Source organism: Bos indicus x Bos taurus, chromosome 11 (genome assembly GCF_003369695.1).
Source record: "Bos indicus x Bos taurus breed Angus x Brahman F1 hybrid chromosome 11, Bos_hybrid_MaternalHap_v2.0, whole genome shotgun sequence".
Classification (NCBI taxonomy): Eukaryota; Metazoa; Chordata; class Mammalia; order Artiodactyla; family Bovidae; genus Bos; species Bos indicus x Bos taurus.
In genome coordinates, this window is record NC_040086.1 from 71,268,486 (window position 1) to 71,295,045 (window position 26,560).

Sequence of the window (26,560 nt, forward strand, 5' to 3'; positions counted from 1 at the left end):
CAAAAGTCCATTCTTTACATCTATGTCTCTTTTGCTGTCTCATATATAGGGTCATTGTTTCTAAGTCAGAAAGAAAAACACTGATACAGTATATTAATGCATATATATGGAATTTAGAAAGATGGTATATAGACTTGTACTGGCTGAACTGAGTCTGCCCAATCTGCTGTGACTGGATCACTGCTGGCCCCCTGCCACTGCCCAGCAAGGCAAGCTGTACAAGTGACAGCCACTGAAGAGGAATAAAAGGATTGGGCCCTATCCCTCTAAATGTGCTGCTCTACACGGCAGGCACTATGGCTTGAGAACATCTAGTTTCCTTGGTAACCTAACTATGTACTGAATGGTTTCCATGGCAAAGCATGTCCCAGAGTCCAAATAATCAACATACGCATACAATTTGAAATGTAACTTATTAGTAGGGGGCTGGTCACACTAGGAAAAATTAGTAATCTTAAAAAGTCATGATACCCTTACTGCAGCCCCAAAGCAGACGTCTCCATGCAGCCCAATCTGAAGGGTGCCGTAACACAGAAGGGCAAGGCCAAATCTGAAATGTGCCAGCCTGAGCTATGTGACACTGTTTCTGCGGAAGCTACGTCCCAAGAGATGAGATCCTGGTCTGGAAAGAAGAGGCTTGACAACCACAGAGTAAGAGTAAAGTACTTCTGGGATTCCTAGAAATCTCTGCTAAGAATAGGACTAAGGTTCTCAAATAAACAGTCTAACAAAGTGCTCATTTTATAATCTGGAACTCAAAGGAAAAAGGTTATTAGTTTCCCTCTCAATGGGGGTGACAGCACCCTCTTAGGGGGATATGGAAATGCATGGGGACATGCACCATGAAATGGTCTCAATATCTGAGGGGTCATTCAAGCAACAGGCGGGGCTGAGGATGCTAAATGCCGTGCCCTGCACCGGACAGGACCACATAACATCCACATGAGAAAATGCGTCATGTTCTCAAAAGAAGTTCCTAATGAGAAAAATAATCAATTTTTAATGTACTTCTTTTTTAAATTAAATTTTTTTAATGTACGTGTTACCACTTGTCTTTTCTCTTTAAAAAATGAAAGATAAAAAGGAAGGGGGCAAAAAAATCTAAATAATATTTTTAAAGTTCTTAATCTGTTTGACGAGTGTGTTAAGCCAATGATGTAAAAGTTAAAAATGACTTGTTAAAATGAAGAAGGAATTTGTTAATATGGTGTATTACATTGATTGATTTGCGGATATTGAGGAAATAGAACTGCCTTATGATCCAGCAATCCCACTGCTGGGCATACACACTGAGGAAACCAGAAGGGAAAGAGACACGTGTACCCCAATGTTCATCGCAGCACTGTTTATAATAGCCAGGACATGGAAGCAACCTAGATGTCCATCAGCAGATGAATGGATAAGAAAGCTATGGTACACATACACAATGGAGTATTACTCAGCCATTAAAAAGAATACATTTGAATCAGTTCTAATGAGGTGGATGAAACTGGAGCCTATTATACAGAGTGAAGTAAGCCAGAAGGAAAAACACCAATACAGTATACTAACGCATATATATGGAATTTAGAAAGATGGTAACGATAACCCTGTATACGAGACAGCAAAAGAGACACTGACGTATAGAACAGTCTTATGGACTCTGTGGGAGAGGGAGACGGTGGGAAGACTTGGGAGAATGGCATTGAAACATGTAAAATATCATGTATGAAACGAGATGCCAGTCCAGGTTCAATGCACGATACTGGATGCTTGGGGCTGGTGCACTGGGACGACCCAGAGGGATGGTGTGGGGAGGGAGAAGGGAGGCGGGTTCAGGATGGGGAACACATGTATACCCGTGGTGGATTCATTTTGATGTTTGGCAGAACTAATACAATTATGTAAAGTTTGAGAATAGAATAAAATTAATTAAAAAAAAAAATGAAGAAGGAAGCGACTTTAATTTCTAAGAAAGGACAGACAGGGCTCCAAAAAGCTGGTGGGAGTAAGAGGCTCCATGCCAGGCTTAACAGGGTAAAGCTGCCCTGAGGCCTACTGTAATCTTTGCGTTCAGAATTCGTCAGTCCAAGGTCAGGGTCCGGATAGGCCCTCTCTTCACTCTGCAAGTAACTGAAACTTTCTAGTTGTCGTGTATGCAAGCAACAGTGATCGTGCAGAGGAACAGGGATTATGTGCAAAAGCCTCCTTTCAGATCTCCAGAAAGGCCCAAATGACAGGCAGATCCTCAGATCCCACTTCATTCTGTAACCAGCCCAACTCAGGACCCAGACAATCTGGTCAACACAGAAGAAGACTTCCTTAGTTCCAGGACTTCCTTTGGGAATCCTGAAAACCTCTAAATCCGGACTGAACTGAAAAGCCCATACTGACCTTTCTTAAAATTCCTAAAAATGCTGGAAATCTGATCCATGTAAGAGTTCTTAAGACTAAGACCCAACCCAAAATCAGTATGGATTCACTAGAGCGCTGAAGACTTTCCAGACCTTCTCGTTCTGACTGAAAGCCTGCTTCAGCCTGAAGATCTCAGAGGCTGAGCAGTATCCAGATTTAATACTCAATAGGTCTAGCCTGTCAGCAGTCTGAGGTTGCCCACTGATGGTCATGGTTGTCATAGTTACCATGATATTCTCATGTCTATTCCTGTATTTCCCCCACCAGCCTATCCTAAATGAATTCAGGGGACTGATAATACCTCTGGTCCTGATGGGAAGTATCTGGAGTAGAATTTTCAAAAATCGGGATCTCCAAGTATTTCAAGAGGAGGAGGAAGATGATGACATTGATTGAGATGACAGTCATAATAACACAGCCACTTATTAGGTATCTGGTGTTTACAATATGCCAAGCACTGGTGAACTCCGGGAGTTGGTGATGGACAGGGAGGCCTGGCGTGCTGTGATTCATGGGGTTGCAAAGAGTCGGACATGACTGAGCGACTGAACTGAACTGAACTGATCTTAAAACAATTTATATACATTCTCTCATTCAATCTTAGCAAAATTTCTATGAGGATTATAGATAAAGAAACTGAGTCACAGAGATGTAATTTGCACTAGGTTAACAGAACCAGAAAGTTACAGTCAGGCCATAAACCGCCATCTGTCTTATGGCTAAGCAGTGCTCTGCCTTGGTGTTTCACTAGAGACTTGCTCCTGATGGGAAGGGCAGCTGGGCCGGAGAGAGGTGAAGTGGCTGTTGAGAGCAGAGGGGAGGAGTATGCCTTGGCTCAGCTACATTTATCGAGAATTGAGAATTTGGGCAAAAGGGCTGAATCAGACCTTGGACCCAGTTAGTCTTCAAGCTATGTTAGCCTTTGGAACTAAAATGATGGGGGATCCTTCCAAAACAGTCTATAAAAATCAGCCCAGAAAGGTATACATGCAAAACTGCTCTGATCAACAAAGTGTGTAAGGAAACTGAAGACTGACTAGGAAATACTGTCTGTACTGAGTATGGAGTGGAAAGTAGGAAAAAGATCAAAGCTACAAATGAAGAAACACACTTTAAATAAGGTACCAAGTAAAAAGCTATGGGCTTTCTTCCTGAGATTATGGGAGGACAGGAGGCAGACAGACAGTGAACTGAAGAGACCCCTTTCTGAATTTCAGCTTCATCATCTATAAGATGGGGGCAACAGTAGTAACCAACTTTATAGGGTTGCTGTGAGGACTGAGTGAGTTAATGGGTACAGCATACTAAAAACATGTGACCCAAGTACTCATTAAGTATCAGCTACCATTAGTATCCAGTACACATATACACACCCACATACACACACACTCCCTTGTAGAGAATATATACTATGATTTTGATCTTTAGCTTTTTTAAAACATAAAAACGTACAATTCTGCTCATCTTTCTGATATTTGCTTTTTTTTTTTAACTCAGAAAACTTTCCATGTGAGTAAACAGAAATCTACCTGGTCCTTTACTGCTTCATTCTATGCCAAAGTATTTTTAGTCATTTTCCTACTGACAACCATTTCAGTTGTTTCTACCATCTGGACCTTTAATATTAAATTCTCTACTGACCAAGAAAAAACAGGGCTCCAAAGTTTATCTGTGTCCTTAAGAAAGTATGTGCAAAAAGTAAATGAAGAGTCACTAATAGAATAGAAATAACAGAAACCAATCACTAAAACAAATGATACCTACAAACAAATATTTTGAAGGGTTTTTTAATTGTAAGAACAGAAGAATCTAAAATTTAAAGATAATACCCTCTACAGTCTTTTTTTCCCCAAGGAACCACGTACATTGAATGTTTTTCCCAAGGAACCACATATACTCAATACATATTGAGTATAATGAATAAATCCTCAAAAGCTTTCAATGTAATTTTCTTTAGCACACATATTATACTGGTCATGTCAAACTCTGACAAAACTGAAGTTTGCACAAAAGCACAAGATCAGAGGAGGAAATGGAAACATGGAAACATTATTGCCATTTGGTCACAAACTTTTCTCAGAGAAACAGGGCTATAAAAACGTGTTTCAGGATGAAAACTTGGCACAAAATAACCCAATCTTACATCATCCTTTTCAAAGATTGGGGTGGAGTAGGGATGGGAGGGATTAAAAAGCAGGAGGGCAAAGCTCTTTACATGTAAGAGAAAAAAAGGTTGTTGGTAAAATAAATTTTCCACTGATATATAAATTCTTCAAATTACTGGCTTGGTTTTAGTTTAAAGTTGGCAAGGTAGCAGATTTCAGTCTTTTTCAGGTATGACCTCTATTTTGTTGAAGCTGTCTATAAAAGATAATGTTCACAGACAGGATGTCCATTCCCTGTTACGGTCCTAGTTACAATATTATATTAACTCATCATTTGTTTTGTTTTAAACTAAAGGCTTATCCACTCATTAAAGTCATTAGTGCTGCTAGTGAAAGACAGCATGTCTGAATTTTAACCAGTGCAGAAAAAGTCCAATATAATTATTAGCCCTATATTATAAGACTCAAAATCAGACATACCAGGATCAAATTACATGTTCTTTAATAAAAGGTCACACAGTAAAATCTGACAACATTGGTGTTCAACCTTTCCTCCAACAACAATATAAGGGTTCCACTTTATACATTAATTTTACACATTAAGAGCTTTAGTCATTACCCACTCCTACCAAACACTTGTAATCAAGAACCATGCCATTACCTTTTGGTATTAAGTAATTACCCACTGAAATCATGTTGTAGACATAACAAATCATATACATTTTTATGAAGAAGATGAGATAGAATGACTTTATTTTTAAAACCCAACTGACTTATCACCCTATGCACATCCACACTCTGCTCTGAAAACTAAGGAAAAGCTATTATATTCATATTAATGTCATAGACCAATTTGGCTTCCCTGGTGGCTCAACGATAAGAATCTGCCTGCCAATGCAAGAGATGCAGGTTCGATTCCCCCACTCCAAAGAACTGTGGACAGAGAAGGAGCCTAGAGGGCTACATTCCTTGGGGTCACAAAGAATCAGACACAATTTAGTGACTAAACAACAATGGACCAATTCACAGATCCTTGTGGAGATGGAAACATTGAGAAAAAATGAGAACCAGTGGAATATCCGAGAGCTGGAAGCCCTGGGAAAGAAGTGCTGTGAACCCATGAGTTTCCTGGAAATCAAGGCCCAAACATCAGAAGAAAGCCCCAAAGTGTCAGGGCTCAGCCCCCTGGATCCTTGCTCCTGGAGCTTCTCTCTCCACTGTAAGCCTAACTCAGAAGCCTAGGTGCTTGTGTTGGGCAGAGAGGAATGCAAGTGGCAGGTCTTCATGAATCTGTCCTTCCACCGTGAGCCAAAACAATGAGGTTAAAAACTGCTTCCTAACTTAGTGATTATGTTAGCTATTTTGAGAACAAGAAGGAAGTTAAAATTTGCTCTTACTGAAGCAAATATTGATAAGCATGAACATTATCATTCTTAGAAAAATGGTCATTCATTATACACCCCTTGTAGCAAGCCTTTTCAATCTTTTGGCTTCAAGACACTATGCGACCTTAGACTTAAAGGTTTACTAATTTACTGAACACTAAGCAAGAATACACAGAAGAACTGTACAAAAAAGATCTTCTCGACCCAGATAATCACGATGGTGTGATCACTCACCTAGAGCCAGACATCCTGGAATGTGAAGTCAAGTGGGCCTTAGAAAGCATCACTACGAACAAAGCTAGTGGAGGTGATGGAATTCCAGTTGAGCTATTTCAAATCCTGAAAGATGATGCTGTGAAAGTGCTGCACTCAATATGCCAGCAAATTTGGACAACTCAGCAGTGGCCACAGGACTGGAAAAGGTCAGTTTTCATTCCAATCCCAAAGAAAGGCAATGCCAAAGAATGCTCAAACTACCACATGATTGCACTCATCTCACACCCTAGTAAAGTAATGCTCAAAATTCTCCAAGCCAGGCTTCAGCAATATGTGAACCGTGAACTTCCTGATGTTCAAGCTGGTTTTAGAAAAGCAGAGGAACCAGAGATCAAATTGCCAACATCTGCTGGATCATGGAAAAAGCAAGAGAGTTCCAGAAAAACACCTATTTCTGCTTTATTGACTATGCCAAAGCCTTTGACTGCGTGGATCACAATAAACTGTAGAAAATTCTGAAAGAGATGGGAATACCAGACCACCTGATCTGCCTCTTGAGAAATTTGTATGCAGGTCAGGAAGCAACAGTTAGAACTGGACATGGAACAACAGACTGGTTCCAAATAGGAAAAGGAGTACGTCAAGGCTGTATATTGTCACCCTGCTTATTTAACCTATATGCAGAGTACATCATGAGAAACGCTGGGCTGGAAGAAGCACAAGCTGGAATCAAGATTGCCGGGAGAAATATCAATAACCTCAGAGATGCAGATGACACCACCCTTACGGCAGAAAGTGAAGAGGAACTAAAAAGCCTCTTGATGAAAGTGAAAGAGGAGAGTGAAAAAGTTGGCTTAAAGCTCAACATTCAGAAAACGAAGATCATGGCATCCGGTCCCATCACTTCATGGGAAATAGATGGGGAAACAGTGGAAACAGTGTCAGACTTTATTTTTCTGGGCTCCAAAATCACTGCAGATGGTGACTGCAGCCATGAAATTAAATGACGCTTACTCCTTGGAAGGAAAGTTATGACCAACCTAGATAGCATATTGAAAAGCAGAGACATTACTTTGCCAACAAAGGTTCCTCTAGTAAAGGCTATGGTTTTCCCTGTGGTCATGTATGGATGTAACAGTTAGATTGTGAAGAAGGCTGAGCGCTGAAGAATTGATGCTTTTGAACTGTGGTGTTGGAGAAGACTCTTGAGAGTCCCTTGGACTGCAAGGAGATCCAACCAGTCCATTCTGAAGGAGATCAGCCCTGGGATTTCTTTGGAAGGAATGATGCTAAAGCTGAAACTCCAATACTTTGGCCACCTCATGCGAAGAGTTGACTCATTGGAAAAGACTCTGATGCTGGGAGGGATTGGGGGCAGGAGGAGAAGGGGACGACAGAGGATGAGATGGCTGGATGGCATCACTGACTTGATGGAAGTGAGCCTGGGTGAACTCCAGGAGTTGGTGATGGACAGGGAGGCCTGGCATGCTGCGATTCATGGGGTTGCAAAGAGTCGGACACGACTGAGCGACTGAACTGAACTAAACTGAACTGAAGCATCTGAATTCCAATTAAATGCTATGTAAATGCTGTGTGTGGTATCACATATAAAAAAATATGTATATGTATGTATATATACACAAATGTATATATACATATACATACTAAAAAATGCTCACTCCTTGGAAGAAAAGCTATGACAAACCTAGATAGCATATTGAAAAACACAGACATTACTTTACTGACAAAGGTCCATCTAGTCAAAGCTATGGTTCTTCCAGTAGTCATGTATAGATGTGAGAGCTGGACCATAAAGAAGGCTGAGTGCTGAAAAATTGATGCTTTTGAACTGTGGTGTTGGAGAAGACTCTTGAGAGTCCCTTGGACAGCAAGGAGATCAAACCAGTCAATCCGAAAGGAAATCCACCCTGAATATTCATTGGAAGCTTAAGTTCCAATACTTTGGCCACCTGATGCAAAGAACTGACTCACTGGAAAAGACCCTCATGCTGAGAAAGATTGAAGGTGGGAGAAGAAGGGGACAACAGAGGATGAGATGGTTGGATGGCATCACCTACTCAATGGACATGAGTTTGAGCAAGCTCTGGGACTTGGTGAAGGTCAGGGAAGCCTGGTGTGCTGCAGTTCATGGGGTCCCAAAGAGTCGGACATGACTGAGCAACTAAACTGAACTGATACATATATGCACACACATACCTATATACATATATTATCCACAAATATACAGCACATACAAGTGTGTGTGTGTGTGTGTATGTGTATATATATCCATTTCCAATTTATATAACCTATTGTTATACAACCTAAATATAACCTATTTCCAATATATAACCTATTATGATTAATAAAATGTAAGTCACTGAAAAGGCATTGAATTCATCACTAATAACGTGAATAGCACCCCACTCCAGTACTCTTGTCTGGAAAATCCCATGGATGGAGGAGCCTGGTAGGCTGCAGTCCATAGGGTCACTAAGAGTCGGATACGACTGAGCGACTTCACTTTCACTTTTCACTTTCATGCATTGGAGAAGGAAATGGCAACCCACTCCAGTGTTCTTGTCTGGAGAATCCCAGGGACGGGGGAGCCTGGTGGGCTGCTGTCTATGGGATCGCACAGAGTCGGACACGACTGAAGTGACTCAGCAGCAATAACGTGAAATGCTAAAAAGTACTACTATTTTCTATTCAAGTCTGTGAAATGTTTTTTAAGTTTATTTTTTACCCACAGTAAAATTCACTCTTTGTGACACACAGTTCTTTGAACTTTGATAAACGCATAGAGTTGTATATCTCTTACCACCATCGTGATACAGAACAATTCCATCATACTAAAATTTTCTTGTGTTGACTTTTTGTAGTCAACCTTGTGTAAAAGGTTTCAACATTAAAAACAGGTCCTCACACTTAAAAAGAATGAGGATGAGTGCCTCATAGCACCGATGATCAACTTTTTCATACCTTCATGCCACCTTTTTTACACACGGGTTTCTATTGTACTTCCACTCAGTTCTTGACCAAAAGGATTAAAGGGTAAGGTAGCTGAAACAATGGGATAAGAAGAAACAGTCTTGGAGGAGTTCAGACTTCAAGACAGTATGAAAGAAAAAATGCTGGAACTTGAGCATAAAGTAGAATAGATAGTTCTTTTTTAAAAAGGAATATGCCTGGGAGATACAAGGAAAAGTAACGAGTTGGATAAAACTGGTGAGTGATCACTTATGAGACAAGAGAATGAACTTAGCTTTTAAGTTCAGGAAACAATGGCGGGAGGAAGGTCAAAAATAGGATGCCTAGGTTTCATGGCTAAGGTCAGTAGAAGGATAGTTAAATCATTACTGAAAATAAGAACATAGAAAAAAAGCAGATTATCAGGAAGAGAAAATGGGTAATGTTAGATGATGACTTACACCCTAGATATTAAATTCAAAGCTTCAGTGATTGTTCCAGCACGAGATACTGTAGAAGGTAATTAACAATGCAGAAATGAAACCAAGAACAATGATTCTTAAACAAAGTTTATGAATTGATTTTAGGGGCAGGTGTGGTATTCTCAAAACTGCATTTGAACTTTCTGCACCTGTATATTTCCCTGGATAAAGTCCATGGCTCTCCAAGATTTTCAAAGAGGTCTGTGTCAGTCTGCTATTCCTTTACACATGATGTGTCTATTTCAGATACTTTACATCTTTGCTATTCAGATGATGTGTATAGATGTCAATTTTGTTTTATTTAGGCTATTGAGATTCCTTGTATTTCCTTTATTTGGTGTCTTCCATCAGTTCTGGAACATTCTAGACCATTTTCTCTTCTGCTTTGTAATTTCTCTGCTCCTGCCTCTTGAAAACAGCTTAATGTTTTCAAGAACTATCCACTGTTTATCTCAGACCTTTCATTGAGGAAGATTTTCCTACTTGTGAAATATAAATGAACACTGGCTATATGTAATGATCAGTGCTCAGAGCTTCACTGTTGAGATATATACATTTAAATCGAAAATCATAAACTTCTCATTTTCATTACAGAAAAAACTCGGCACAAAATCTTTGAGCTATTTAATTGAAAGGTGCTTGGCCTCAGCTCTTAAGTGAGCCGGGCTTCCCTGGTGGCTCAGAGGTTAAGGCATCTGCCTGCAATGAGGGAGACCTGAGTTCGATCCCTGGGTTGGGAAGATCCCCTGGAGAAGGAAATGGCAACCCACTCCAGTATTCTTGCCTGGAGAATCCCATAGACGGAGGAGCCTGGTGGGCTATAGCCCACGGGGTCACAAAGAGTCGGATATGACTAAGGGGCTTCACTCACTCTTAAGTGAGGACACATTATATCTTATAGTTTAAAGATATCAAGCTAAGTTGTAAGAATGTAAGTTAATCATTACACTATAGAGAAGAGAAAAGCATTTAAAAGAAGCAAGGCTGAGAACTGCCCAAAGACACAAAACAAATCTAAGAGCTTAAAGGTCAAACGAGTTTAAGAACCATGTACCAGTGAGATTTAAGCTATCACAGACTTATATACATCTTCTTTCTGAAAGTCTACTGTTTGCCTGAAAAGAAAGCTAGATTAAAAACATTAATCTATCACTAGCTTGGGTGGCTGGGGAGGTGGGAGTTCTGCACCAGAATGTTTCAAAAAATATAGTTATTTGGGGACTGATTGATTTTTCTTCCAGAACTAAATTCTGTTCTGGTTCTTTTTTGTTATGTTTCAAAGTGCAGGCTGAGCCCTTGATCTTTTGGGAGGCACCGGCAAGACAAAAGGCCAAACTCGCTAATGAAAACTTGCTGAACTTACTCTTCAGAATTCCATTCTAAGTCACGAAGAACCCTTCTGGCCCTGCTCCCAGACTAGTAAAACGAACATCTCAAGTCCCCAGAGGCGAAGATAGCTTGCTCCACTAAAACCAAATATGCATCTTCTGACAGCTGGTTGTCTTAGCATACTCAGGACTATGTATTTATCAAAGGTAAAAAAAAAATCTCCTGCAGCACAATATTTATTACAGGATTATCTCTGTGACTCAAGTAAACATAAGTAAAGCTAAATTAAACCATGTTTACTATGATGTTCTATTACTTAAATCCTGACACAAAATCACCGCAAGAGATTTGGGGTCCATTTCTTGAGACAACTGATGCAGTTTTAAAAGTTAAAGGGCAAGATTTCTTTTAAATCTATTTGTGTTTAATCTCACGCCTCCTCAATTATTCTAAAAAATCTTTTTAGCATCTAAAATGAAAATTTCCCATCCTGTTAAGATGTTGTATTCAGTATCAAATTTAAATAAAACTCACAAAATACTGAATTAGCTTACTGCTTTTAACTTATTTTATCTGGTTTATCTGAATTTAATATCCACAATCTCACTGACTCTCACCCCTAAGTACTAATATTCAGTTCTCTTCATCCCCTTTTTCTCTAGTCTCTTTGGTCAAATTTCAGTTTATCCCAGCCTTTGTGGATTACAGGCCAGCCAAATATTCACAGTGATTATGTCTGTGGCTAGGCACACCATGGGGAAAAGACAGGGAAAGGGGAGGCTGGAGAGGCCACAGGAGGAGGAGTTGACAGGTCATATGCGATCACATGGGCTTCCCTTGTGGCTCAGATGGTAAAGAATCTGCCTGCAGTGCAGGAGACCTGGGTTCAATCCCTGGGTTGGGAAGATCCCCTAGAGAAGGAAATGACAACCCACTCCAGTATCCTTGCCTGGAAAATCCCATGGACAGAGGAGCCTGGTGGGCTGCAGTCCATGGGGTCGCAAAGTCAGGCACAACTGAGCGACTAACACTTCATACTGTGTATATTATATGCGATCACAAGCATATGCACCACTTCCAGGATTCAGCTGATAAGCCCCTCTACAAAATAAATTCCACCTCTCCAAACAAAGCCAGGTTCCACAAGGGGAAAAAGCCTGCTGGCTGGTCACAAAGTACACCAAGATGGAAACCAATGATGGAAACCACTTGTATTCGCAGGCACAGGATATAAGGAGTTCAGAGCTTTCTGCCCCCACAGGGAGTCTAATCAGTGGGGGTTGTGGTTGAACTCACGTGGGGACTAAGGGCAGGGCCAGCTTGGCAGGAGGTAGGCTGTGGCTCGCCAGGCCACAACTGTTGGAAGAAGAAGCCCACCCATAAGGAGTTTATAGTTCAGGGAAACAATATGACAACAGAGGCACAAATAGGGGAGAGTACAGTCATGTTGGGACACAGACGGTGGTGGTCACGAACACGCCACAAAGGAGGTGGTGAGGGAGAAGGCCTAAGAGGACAGACCCTACAGGAGAGGGAAATAAATTTAACGTTCAAGTATAAGAAGTAGTAAGGTATAACAATGAAAAAATAAAAACTGTGTTCACAGGAAATCACACACAAAAAACCAGTTTGGCTGAACAACAGGAAATACATCGAGGCCAGATCAGGGTAGAAAGATCAGATGGGATTAAAAGAGAGAATACTCTGGATGATGAGAGAGATGTGCTTAATTCAGTCGGTAACAGGGAGGCACTGGTGGTGTGGATGGAGCAAGGAAAGGACATGATATGACTAGAACTTACTTTAAGAAGACAGGAGAGTTTTGTGCTAAATAAACTGAAATAGCAGGGAAAGTTAAAAGGCTATCAGGAGATGTGGCAATTGAAGACCTGAACTAAAATGACAGGAAGAGTGACAAAAATAAAGACACTGTGGAGAGAGGGTTTCTAGCATAAAACAATGGGCTGACTATTGATCTTGAGATACAGCACTGGGCACTGAAGACCATGAGAGCGCTGTGAACAGAAAGAAGGCTGCAAAGCAGAAACATCTACTCGAGGAATGATGAGTTTCATTTCAGACACTTTGAATTTGAGGTGTCAGCTGAACACACAGACACAAAATCTATCAAATGGCTAGAAAAGCAGACCTGTAGACAGGGAGGAAAGCTGGGATTCGAAATGGGGATTTGGGGGTCGTCCACAAAGAGGTGAGGCCATGAAAGAGGCCTAGGGTGGAATCACGGGAAACATAATTTAGCATAATTTAAAGTGTTTGGAAAGGAAGTAAAGACAGTGAAGGACACCAGGAAGGATCTAAGAAATCCAGCTTTTAGAGGGGAGAAGATGTATTATGAAACTCATGCTAGACTATTCACAGTAGCCAAGACCTGGAAGCAACCTAAACGTCCATCTACTGATGAATGGATAAAGAAGACGTGGTACACGTATACAATGGAGCACTACTCAGCTATGAAAAGAATGAAATAATGCCATTTGCAGCAACATGGCTGCAACTAGAGACTACCACACTAAATGAAGCCAGAAAGAGAAAAACAAATACCATATGATAACTCTGACATGTGGAATCTAAAGTACGACACAAATGAAACTATCTATGAAACAGAAACAGACTCATGGACACAAGAGAACAGCCTTGTGGTAGCCAAAGGGGAAGAGGCTGGGGGGATGGAGTGGGAAGCTGGGGTTAGCAGATAGAAGCTACTGTACATAGAATGGATGAAAAAAACAAGGTCCTACTGTATAGCACAGGGAACTATATTTAATATCCTATGGTAAAACACAATAGAATACAAAAAAGAATGTGTGTGTGTTTAAGTGTGTCTCTTTGCTGTATAGCAGAAATTAACACAACATTGTAAATCAACTATACGTCAATTAAAAAAAATGCAAGCCAGGAATATTACCATGAAGATTAGATGGGATGGTAAATTGTAAAGCAACTTGAACATTTCAAAACACTAAACAAATATATTTTTATTGCTACAGTATTACCATATCTAATCTCTAGAAAAGCCACGTCACATTGGCAGAGCCATATTTTCCAAAGTTTTCCAAAGTCCCCTCCTCAACAAGTTGATTGGAACTGATCTCCTTCTCTTTCCCTGAAGTCTTTCAGTAGTTAATATCTTTTCTTGGGTGTTTATATAACTAGAGAAGCACTAACAGAACATCAACCATGAGTCAAACACTACTGTAGGCACTTCCATATCCCCTTGGAGTGGATGAAACCGAAGCTCAAGATTTATCTCCCTTTACAGAAGATGAAATGAGGCTCAAAAAGGTTAAAGTATCTTGAGCAAGACTGCCAGTTAGCAAGTGGAGGAACAGAGGGCTTCTCATGCCAAGTCTTATTGTGCTATTTCTACACACAAGTTGGAACTTGCCATATTTGTTCTGATCTCCCTTACTGATTATATGCAAACTAAGGGCATAAGCCATATCTCATTTTTCTTGACATTCTCTGAAGCATCTAGTAAAGGACCTTAACTGGGTCACTTTTCAATGTGTTTTTGTTGCTTGAAAGAAGGCATGCATGGATATTCGCAGGCACACAGGCCTCACTAATGGTGAATGTCTGTGGGCTGGTAAGCTTTGAGTATTTATTTCCAAGGTGGGACTGTAACTCAACAACACAAAGTTCTAAAAACAAATTCTGTACTTGTGAAAGATGCCACCTGGTCCGCCTCAGGGGCTGAAGTCCTCTTTTTATGCATGGAGTGGGAACAGCACAGGGAGTGACGAGCTGGTTTTCTTCAAACCACTCCCACTAACCGGCTGCAGCCAAGGACAGGCCCACACCTTCTGGGGAAGAGAACTGTGCAGCCTCTGCTGCCATTTGACCTCTGGTGTCACCGCTGGAACTGCCACAGTCTGGGGCGGAGGTGCAGGCAAGGAAGGATTCGTGCCAGCTCTGATGACGTAACCCTACGATTCCAGCTTTCCTGCCAGGAAAAAAAGGCAACTGGTTTGGAATCCAGTTTTTCACCCCACTTCTCCTGTTATTCAACCAAAATCTACTTTACATAACAGACCATTAGCTTTTCTTGCATACCTCACCATTGTTTTTTTTGTTTTTTTTTTTAATGAACATTACTTAGTGTCTAATTCAACTGACTGGCTTGGGTTCCTTTGAAAACAAATGTATGGACCCAGAAACATGTGCATTTTATCAAAGTCCCTTGCTGGATAAGAACACAAAGTCCTCAGAACCTTTTACTCTGCAAGCCATATACATAACACAGCGAGAGACCAGGAAACAACAAGCATCTAAACACTATACAGGCGTTCAGTCAGCCATGCGTCCCGGCACTGCTAGAAACACCGGACAACCGTTCCAGGACAGATTTCTGAAGTGAGACCGCATTGCAGGGCTTCATAAATTATAATACACTTGGGAGTTTTCTACCCAGTGTCTCTGACAGATGTTCTCTTTTGTGGGAGCCTCTAATTCGGGGACATTTGGTATCCATATCCCTAGAAATCTTTAGGGTAAAGTAAATTTATCCCCCTTCCTATATGTGATGACAAGACCCCAGAGTAGCCTTTTCCTATTTTTGAGACTAGTTAATGTGAGCACAGTGCCCTTGCCTACTGCATGGACTAGCTGGGGCAGAGACATTACATCAGCCAGACTAAAACAGGGTATTTCCCAGGCTCAAGACAGCTTTCTATGCCATGAAAAGTCTTTTATCAATTTTTACCTACTGTGGATCAGGCTGTCGATCTCCAGGGCTTCTGCCTGTCAAATACAGTGCATGGGACTTGGGACTTCCTCGAAAGAGCCATAGCAGAAGCCAAAAAGTGTGCAAGCCTGAGCTAGGGCAAGCGTCTGGCATTGGCTTCGGGCGGGTCCATGTAGGATGCTTTTCCCATGACTCCTGAAAGAACTCTCCAAGTCTGACTCTATAATCAATGCCTCAACAGTTAAAAGTTGACAGATTGTATGAAACACAGAAACGAGAGCTTAACACAATATCAAAGATAGTGGCAACCGCTCTTCTCTCAGTTCCTAAAATCTATCCTGTGACTTTGACCTTAGTGAAATGACATTACTTCTTTTCTACGCTCTGATCTCTGTAAGAGTCAGGCCAAAGATATGAATAACTTTAACAACTATGTAAGCCCTTAGAAGATCATACCACAGTTTGACCACTTTCCATTTTAACTTTCTCTAAAAGCTCATTTTTACAACTTTTACTCAAGGGTATAAGAACGTTTATCGTTTTCTTTGGTATTACACATGCAGTTCTATTAAGGGAACTTGTATCAAACAGTAAAAACGTACAACCTCTCAATGATGCATTTTCACATTTTCTTGTGAAAATTACTTACTGCCCTAGAACACTGTCAATTATTTACTATTATTTGATATTATTTACCCTGCACTGCATTTGTAAAAGCATTAAAGGAATGAAAAGACTTGCTCCTTGCCCGTGAGTTGCTTGCGATATAGATAAAAGATGGAAAAAAGAAAAGCACAACACTAACTAAATCTATGGTGTGCAGATTATAAGTGATGATATAAATTTAGTGTTGTAAGAACTTAGAGGAAAGCTAGATTAATTTTTCCCAGGGAAAATGGGTGGTAGACAGCATTTGAAAAAAACCTTAGAAAATGTATAATATTTCAACACAAAGACAGCATTAGAGAAGGGCATTTTACATGGACGTACAGTTTTAGTAAAGGCACAGAGGAAAGAGAGTACATGTGAATGTAGAAAACTTCAAGTGAAGGAGTCCAGCTGAAGGACAGGAAAACAGGATACATGGGGAGAAATGACAGGAAACTGATCTGGAAAAGTAAGCTGTGGCCAGTTCTTAACATAAAAGGGGTTGGGGGTGTAGAAAGCTAGATTTTAGAAATAGGAAATCACTTTTAAAATATACCCTTTACTAATAATTTTTCCCACCATATCTTTGATTTTAGAGTGAGAAATATTTTATTAGCAAGTTTACTTGCAAACTAGGAGCAGTCACTTCAAAGAAAAATAATGTAAATGCTGGCAAATTCTTGGCTGCAGCTGAACTGATAATATTCTTATTACCTATATCTTGTGATTGTTTTACAACTCTCTTTTCGCATCATCAAAATACCTTCTTAGGTTTAATGCATTCTGTATGTACCGAGTAGCTACTCCGGAACTAGTATTTGCTCACATGGTTACTCATCCTCTCCTTTTCTGCCCCAATCTGTCCTACCAACCACTCACTCAGTCACTCGCTCTTCTCCTGTAAACACTATCAATAATAATAACATTACTAGCTCCAACTTGCTATAGTGACAGGCATTGCAATTAATGCTTTATGAACAGTTATTCAATATAATCCTCAAAACAAAACTATGAAAAAGGTATGATTATCCCTATTTTACGGATGAGGCAACAAATTCAGAGATGTTAACTATTTTGCCAGTTGGTAAGTGACAGAATCCAGGTTTAAATCACATATGCTTGACTCCGGAACCCTTGCCTGTTACCACTTCACTATTATCTCCAGTACCCTTTGGCCACTTACTGCTATGGTTCAGTATTTTCAATTAAAAATTAAAATATTCATTGAGTGACTGCTACTGTAAGATCCTGTTCCAGGTATTGTCAGAGGTATATAAATAGATGAGAGAATGCCTGTGGGTTATTAATGCTCATAATCTTCCATATTTGAATATAAAGAGCCATGTCTTTTATCAGTGTGTAAGATGGTATGTTTATGATTCATGAATTAAGAGCAACTAAGGAGACGGGGGGTGAAAGAGCTTGGTATATGAATGTGGATGGTGACCACATCTCAGACAGAAATCAGCCAACCCTGACTAGATGACTTACAGAGAATTTTAATAATACATTTCAAGCAGAGTCTGTAAAAACTCTCTCTGCTGATGAAAAATCTGTCCTGTCAGAAGTTCCCAACCAAATCTGCTTACAATCCATTTTCAATGAACCTCAACTTCCTTTGAAGTAGAATAAGCTACTAAAGCATTTTAGCCAACAATAAGCACATTGTGAGGTTAGTGCTTGTAAGATTCATTACTGATGAACAAAGTTACTGAGTTAAAACACAAATGTAATATCAAACTACTGGTACCACATAGTCTGAATGCTGTGTCAAGTGATACAGAACTATTTCAATGCAAAAAATATGTCATCTTTTTAAGCTACCTGCCTCTAATATTCCCTTCACTAACTTCTGAATAAGTTAATACTGTCAGGTTACTGGTTACATTTTTACAAACAATGAGAAGAGTTATGAATACACAAGAAACTGAGTAGGATGCTGTTCAGCGGTCCTCTTTAAGGTAACCACACATGTTGTTGTTTAGTCGCTAAGTTACGTCTGACTCTTTTGTGAAACCAAGGACTATAGCATGCCAGGCTCCTCTGTCCTTGGGATTCTCCAAGCAAGAATACTGGAGTGGGTTGCCATTCCCTTCTCCAGGGGAGCTTTCTGACCCAGAGATCGAACCCGGGTCTCCTGCATCGCAGACAGATTCTTTACCAACTGAGCCACCAGGGAAGCCCTAGGGGACATCAGTTCAGTTTGATTGCTCAGTTGTGTCTGACTCTTTGCAACCCCATGGACTGCCAGGGGACACAGGGCTAAGCTATTAGTCTGGCAAGCAGGGCACAATCCTTAGAGTCGCTGAATGGAGGGGAGACAGACGGGTTAACCTGCATGCATTAACTATTAGGGTGCACTCTGCTAGGGATGCAGGGGAGTGCTTCAGGAGCTCATACGAGTGGCACCAGCCCCAGAGTTGGGATTCCCAGTCCCCAGCAGCCTCCCTCCTGCTGTCTGGAATGCTCTCCCCTGGCTGAAAGATCCGCCCCGACAATGTCTGCATGGTTCCCTCTCTCCACTAGCCAGTGCATGCGTGCCAAGTCACTTCAGTTGTATCTGTCTCTGCAACCCTATGGACTGTAGCCCACCAGACTCCTCTGTCCACGGGATTCTCCAGGCAAGAATACTGGAGTGGGTTGTCATTCCCTTCTCCAGGGGATCTTCCCAACCCTACTTGGCAGGCGGATTCTTTACCACTGAGCCATCAGGGGAAGCCCAACCACACATACGCAGGGATATTCATAAGGAGTCACAATTTTGGACTCAGGCACAGTATTCACATCACAAATTGCAGAGCTAAGTCTTATCCAAAGATCACCATGGCAAATACTGTCGGTATTTAATCTGGAATCTAAACGTTGAATACAATTCATTTTAAGAAAACAAAAGTCAATAAAGAGAAACCATTCTAAGAATTTAAGACTGGCCAAAGAAGTAGCAATCATGTCTCATTAACAAGAAGAATCATCAGGCTACATAAAATTATGACACCGATACTTACTGTTCAATTCGGGGTGACAAGTACAGCTTAGGGTACACCTGAGTGGCTTCAGTGTCCTCAAAACTGACAGAAAGGAGGGCCACATCTTCTCCTGGGTCTTCATTCACATCCTTAAACAGTTAGTGAAAAACACAATGGCATTAGTACTTGCTCTCGTAACATTTTTCTGGTGACCAGCTTACTGTCTGCCAGCAATAAGGCCAGAAGTGTGGGTCACCTGGATTCAAGTTTTGAGACTCCATACATGCTTTGCCACATATCTAGTCACTTTTTAACAGTGACAGCTTTCAAACATTCCGATCAAACTCCACCATAGTAATAAAAAGATCCCCACCAATCTTTCAGTTGTTTCCACATTCCAAGAAGGGAAAAGTGAATCTGGTGTTAATAAAGGATTAGACGAAAACGTAGTGAAGTTACAGTAGCTAGCAAGATATATAATGTCTTATAATTTATATAATACATACAAATGGCTTAAAATTTACTTTTCCTAGGAAGAAGATGCATTATAAACATGATTTATATCACCAGACAACAACGAAATCTTAAAATACCCTAGGAATTTTATTATATCTATCTTGATAATATACTGTAAGTTATTTAGTAAACATTGCCAAGAAACATATTACTATGAAGTGTACCACTGTACATGCAAATGGCAGGGTGTTACATACATATCTGCTTAAGCAAAATGATCATGGATGATTCATATGTGAACCACAAGACATATTTATTTTAAAAGTCTAGTTATACAATGCAAAGAAAGAGAGGAAAACAATAGAATGGGAAAGACTAGAGATCTCTTCAAGAAAATTAGAGATACCAAGGGAACATTTCATGCAAAGATGGGCTCAATAAAGGATAGAAATGGTATGGGCCTAACAGAAGCAGAAGATAGTAAGAAGAGGTGGCAAGAATACACAGAATAACTATACAAAAAAGATCTTCACGACCCAGATAATCACGATGGTGTGATCACTCACCTAGAGCCAGACATCCTGGAATGTGAAGTCAAGTGGGCCTTAGAAAGCATCACTATGAACAAAGCTAGTGGAGGTGACAGAATTCCAGTGGAGCTATTTCAAATCCTGAAAGATGATGCTGTGAAAGTGCTGCACTCAATATGCCAGCAAATTTGGACAACTCAGCAGTGGCCACAGGACTGGAAAAGGTCGGTTTTCATTCCAATCCCAAAGAAAGGCAATGCCAAAGAATGTTCAAACTACCACACAATTACACTCATCTCACATGCTAGTAAAGTAATGCTCAAAATTCTCCAAGCCAGGCTTTAGCAGTACGTGAACCGTGAACTTCCAGATGTTCAAGCTGGTTTTAGAAAAGGCAGAGGAACCAGAAATCAAATTGCCAACATCTGCTGGATCATGGAAAAAGCAAGAGAGTTCCAGAAAAACACCTATTTCTGCTTTATTGACTATGCCAAAGCCTTTGACTGTGTGGATCACAATCAACTGTGGAAAATTCTGAAAGAGATGGGAATACCAGACCACCTGACCTGCCTCTTGCAAAACCTATATGCAGGTCAGGAAGCAACAGTTAGAACTGGACATGGAACAACAGACTGGTTCCAAATAGGAAAAGGGGTACGTCAAGGCTGTATATTGTCAACCTGCTTATTTAAATTCTATGCAGAGTACATCATGAGAAACGCTGGGCTGGAAGAAGCACAAGCTGGAATCAAGATTGCCGGGAGAAATATCAATAACCTCAGATATGCAGATGACACCACCCTTATGGCAGAAAGTGAAGAAGAACTAAAAAGCCTCTTGATGAAAGTGAAAGAGGAGAGTGAAAAAGTTGGCTTAAAGCTCAACATTCAGATAACGAAGATCATGGCACCTCGTCCCATCACTTCATGGGAAATAGATGGGGAAACAGTGGAAACAGTGTCAGACTTTATTTTTCTGGGCTCCAAAATCACTGCAGATGGTGATTGCAGCCATGAAATTAAATGATGCTTACTCCTTGGAAGGAAAGTTATGATCAACCTAGATAGCATATTGAAAAGCAGAGACATTACTCTGCCAACAAAGGTCCGTCTAGTCAAGGCTATGGTTTTTCCAGTGGTAATGTATGGATGTGAGAGTTGGACTGTGAAGAAAGCTGAGCACTGAAGAATTGATGCTTTTGAACTGTGGTGTTGGAGAAGACTCTTGAGAGTCCTTTGGACTGCAAGGAGATCCAACCAGTCCATTCTAAAGGAGATCAGTCCTGGGTGTTCTTTGGAAGAAATGATGCTAAAGCTGAAACTCCAATACTTAGGCCACCTGATGCAAAGAGTTGACACATTGGAAAAGACTCTGATGCTGGGAGGGATTGGGGGCAGGAGGAGAAGGGGATGACAGAGGATGAGATGGCTGGATGGCATCACCCACTCGATGGACATGAGTTTGAGTGGACTCCGGGAGTTAGTGGACAGGGAGGCCTGGCGTGCTGCAATTCATGGGGTCGCAAAGAGTCGGACACGACTGAGCAACTGAACTGAACTGAACTATAAGAATATTATAAGACAAAAACATAGAAACATTGAGAGGTTGAACTGATAATGATAAAGCTAAACTTACTGTAATTTATAATTAAAAAATAAGAATAGCAACAATCGAATGTCATAATCAACTGAAGCCAAACTGGTGATATACTAAATTGTTCTGAATTAAAACTGTGGGACTTACCACTACATGAATGTACTTTACAAGCACTGCCAAGCACTGACTATTTGGCAGACTTCTGAAGCAAATACCAAATTAGAATAAATTCTCATAGCATGGTGATTTCAATTTGAGAATAGAAAATTTTAATAACCCTTAACAATTTATTTCTGGTTGGTAAGTGGCTACAAAGGCTTCCCTGTTGGCTCAGGCAGTGAAGAATCCACCTTCAATGTGGGAGACCGGGTTCAATCAGGAAGATCCCCCGAAGAAGGGAAAGGCAACCCACTCCAGTATTCTTGCCTGGAGAATCCCATGGATGGAGAATGGTGGACTAGAGTCCACTGGGTTGCAAAAAGTCGGACATGACTGAGTGACTCACACACACACACAAATGGCTCCAAATCAAATACAAGTTTTTAAGAAACTTAATAGAATTGCACATTTTTCACACTAAGGCACTGCTAAGAGCCAACCCACATTTCTAAATCAGATCACAAGTTCTCAGCAGACATCCTAGGAGGGTCCCAACCCAGACTTTAAGAATCACTGCCCGTGATACTTGGGAATCTCAGACATCATGTCCTTCCTTTGGTCTAAACAGGCCTCAGCCCAGCTTCTCCTGCATCTTCGGAAGCTGGTCCTCACACTCACCTGCTTACCTCAAGCATCTTTGATCTCCTTGCTCTGCCTTCTACTGTGTCTACAGGATGCACCACTGTGGCAAGTATACACAGGGACAAGGACTGAAAGTCTCTCCCATCTTAAAATACAAAAATTTTTAAAAGAAAGAAAAGAAATCATGCTGGTCTCTGCTTAGTTCCCTGCGTTCTGACATCTCTCCTCCTCCACTGCATAGACTGCTGCTGAAAGACTGCTCCACACTCCCTGTCTCACTCCCTCCCCTCTTCTTAACCTCCCCTTAGCCCACTCTAGTAGCCTTCTGACCCTACTTCCTACCAGGACAGTCACTAAAGACAACAAATGCCTCTCGGTCCCCATCTTACTCAATCTCTAAACAGTATTTGACATGGAATTCTCTCTCCTCTGAAAATATGCCTTCTTGCTTCTAAGAAACTATATGTTCCGGGTCTTCTCTTGTCTCTTTGGCCACTTCCTCCTTTCTTTTCTTCCTCTCTTTTTTAACTTCGCAATTGTTTTTTCATTTTACATTACAAAATTCAGGCTTGTTGTAACAATTCAAATGATACAGAAGCTTTTTTTGTGTTGTTGTTGTTTTAAAAAGGCATTTCCATCCTTGCTTTTCAAGGTAACCAACAGTAACCGTGTACGTGGCCTTAAACAGCTTTTTCTATGATCATAAAAACATACACACACTTGCATATAAATAACTCTTTAACTGTGTGTTCTGTTTTCCCTAATAAGAGTCCTATTATACACAGGACTCTACCACTGGCTTTCTAAATAGTCACATAATATTTCACGTCATGGATTTATTTTGTATTTAACCATTTCCCTAGCAACAGACATTCAGGTTGCCTGTAGTTCTTAGCCACTTGATATTGCTGCAGTAAGTATCTTTGGATAAATACCCTTTAGTAGTGGGACTTCTATTTCTTAGGAGATAATTAAAACTCAGCTTGCTGGGTCAAAGGCTATAAACATTTTACATTTTAATAGATTGTTTTTCTAAAATTCACATTTGGACCCATGAATTTGCATCAATATGAGAAAGAGCCTCTTTCCGTTCATCCTGAGTAACTAGATGATACTGGCTGTTTCTCTTTCATTTGACACTGGCAATCTGATAGCTGGAAAATTGTACCTCAATTTATATTCAATGAATGAAGCTGGGCCATTTTTTCCCACTTGTTTATAGATTATTTACATTTCTCCTATAAACTTTCCTATCAAATCTTTTGCCCATTTTGCTTAAAGGTTTTTGGGCTTTTTTGTTGTTTTTGTTATTGTTTATTAGATTTACTAACCCTTGTCTATCCCATGTATTATAAATATTTTCTCTTTTTGGCTTCGGACTTTGTCTGGGGGCTCTTCTGACATCAGAAGAAAATTGAGAATTCTATGGGGTTAAATCTGGCTAATAACTCAGAGGTTGTTTAACCGTTTTCTTAGTTGTTCATCTAACACTGTTACACTTTTTTATTTTTACACGCAGATTTGCAATGCAAGTATTATCTGGACTATATCCTTAGGTGGGCTGACAGAGGAAGTGTATACAAGGAACAAGTAGCGCAGTGCCTGGAACACAGAAGCCACTCAGTGTCTGCTGAATGGATAAATCAATAAACAATTTAATGTTAATTCCTAACCTTCTTCCTCCACACCTAGTGATTTTATAAAAGTTGCTGTCACCAGTGATGTCTGGTAACTAAGTACTGGTTCCTGGCTCCTGTCCTCTCCTCTACCTCCCCTCCCCAGTAAACCAAAGTCCCCAGAACTAGTGGTTTTAAAAGGAAAGCCAAGACTGGGAGTCTGAGTTTATCTATCACTTTTTACTTTTTTATAGATGAGAAAGAATCCAACTTTGTATGTTCCTTTCTATAAAGTAAGGATGGAAAATTTTAAAAATACTTATAGCCTCAGCAAATAGAAACTATGTAATTATATGATTCTAAAACTCATAAAATATCTAAAATTAAGGGTGAAGCTGAGCTTGAAAAAATTCACATTCAGAGAGACAAATTCATTTTATAATCTAAGTGCTAAAGTAGTTCCCTTTGGAGTTAGGGTAGTCACCTTCAGAGAGACAATAAAAAAAGAATTAACATTGAACTGACTTTCAGATACCTTTGCCCAACAACTGAGTTTCCTTGTTAAAGGTCTCTGACTACAAGTCACAGAACTCTGTTAAAATTAAAAAAAAAAAAAAACTGAAAAAAATGGGGGCCACTAAAAATCCTTTTAATTAGCAGCTTCATTTCATATGCCTATGAATAATTTATAATTATTTCCCTTTCCTGCTTTTGAACTTTGCATTTCACTACTATTTAAGCAAAGAACAGAAATGCTCAGAGACAGTCCTCCAAACAACCAGGATGACCCTTGTTTACATAATCAACATTTATTATCTGGCATCCTGCAAAAAGTACATGAAACATTAGTCTGAGTATGAAAATAGCTGTTTCTAGGAGTTCCTTTTACGAACTTCTTTAATATGATTTATTCCCCTCGGTGTGGCACATGAGTTTCCCCCGAGCTGGTATTTGATTTCTAATGGATACGTAAGTTTGACTTTGAGAGCTTAAATAAGCCCAAAGAGTTCCAAAAATACAAATCTACACAGTGCTGCTTCCAGTTTCTGCAGCTCTAACAGGCTTGTACATGTGTTCCTTCCCATCTGGGAAATTATAAAAGAAGCTCTTGTCCCATGGTTCTTAGAAGCTAACATTACAGATGATTATTGTAACCACTAATGGCAGCATTTGGAAAACAGGGGGTGGCAACAGTGTAGCAGGGGAAATTTTAAAATGTACAAGTATACATTTTCAGGGCTTCCTATCTGCGCCATTTGAAACTGCAGCAGACTAAAATGGGGTGGGGGGCAATGCCGAATCTGCTAAAGCTGAAACAAAAATACTGCCTCACACCTTTACAAAAGCACGTCAGGCACTGATATGCATATGGCGAGGCAATCATGGCTGTGATATTTTGCTGAGAATTATCAGTGGATTTGGCATGGCATTTGGTTATAGCAGAAAGGGCTTCCTGTGGCTTGCAGTGAATAGTCACTAGATGGTGAGTTCCTTGCAGGCTGGGAGTTTTTCCTGTTCATTTTTGTATCCCCAGTGTCTGGAACATAGTAAATATATAGCAAATTGGTTGAAAAAAACTGAATTAGCACAGGAATGACTGTAAGAGTAAGTAAATGATGGAGTTAAACAGAAAATGCTTTCTGTTACAAAGATTCTCAATATTTATCTCTTCTGTGCCTTAAATCTACAACTAGTTCAGATTTTATCAAAGAAAACTCAAATCTGAACCATACATAAGCGAAGGATATACTGACCAATAAAAGTTAACACTCTGCTTAGGTTATAATGGTTTATTTATACACCTTTTATCCATTGGGGCTCACTGCAATATCAAAAGGGTATAAAAAAGACAATAATTAGCCTTGGAAATGAAAGTAGACACAAGTACAATTTATCATTATGCTATACTTTTTTGATATGCTAATTTTCCAAATGAGGAAAGCAGGCATTAAACAAGCCCCTATATGTTGATCCTATATGTAGGATCAAACCATCAATTAACTAGTTGCTGACAGAAAATATTAGCTGGACAATATATATATTACAAACCACATGTCACATAGGAAGACTGTAAAAAAATAAAAAACCGCATTGCTCACTTCTAAAAGTTTTACAACAAAACTATAACCATTACTAGTAAAACCAGTTTGTGGATATAAAGACTATAAAGAAGCTATTATCCCGTCTGTCAAAAACAGAGTAAGAACTACTTTGAGTTGTATTTAAAATTATATTAAATAAGACCCAGGATTAATCATGATTCCTAGGGTGACTAAAAACTACGTCTGAGTAAGCACCTCATTATACAAAAGGTATGAGTTTTTTAAAAGATATAAGCAAATTAAAATTTTCCAAAACAGAACCTTATTTTAAAATATACTAAATGAGGTTTGTACTCTAGAGGCCCCAGAATTTTGACAG

General features: G+C 40.0%; 1 protein-coding gene across 5 annotated transcripts in view; it reads right to left on the minus strand.

The window, feature by feature from the left end:
- Window positions 1–26,560, minus strand: part of BABAM2 (BRISC and BRCA1 A complex member 2) — a 478,108-nt gene that overhangs the window by 185,776 nt on the left and 265,772 nt on the right. For all 5 annotated transcript variants that reach the window (XM_027555768.1, XM_027555767.1, XM_027555772.1 and 2 more), the window contains one exon: window positions 19,240–19,349. In XM_027555768.1, the coding sequence (XP_027411569.1) occupies window positions 19,240–19,349 (110 nt within the window). The remainder of the gene's footprint in view (window positions 1–19,239; window positions 19,350–26,560) is intronic.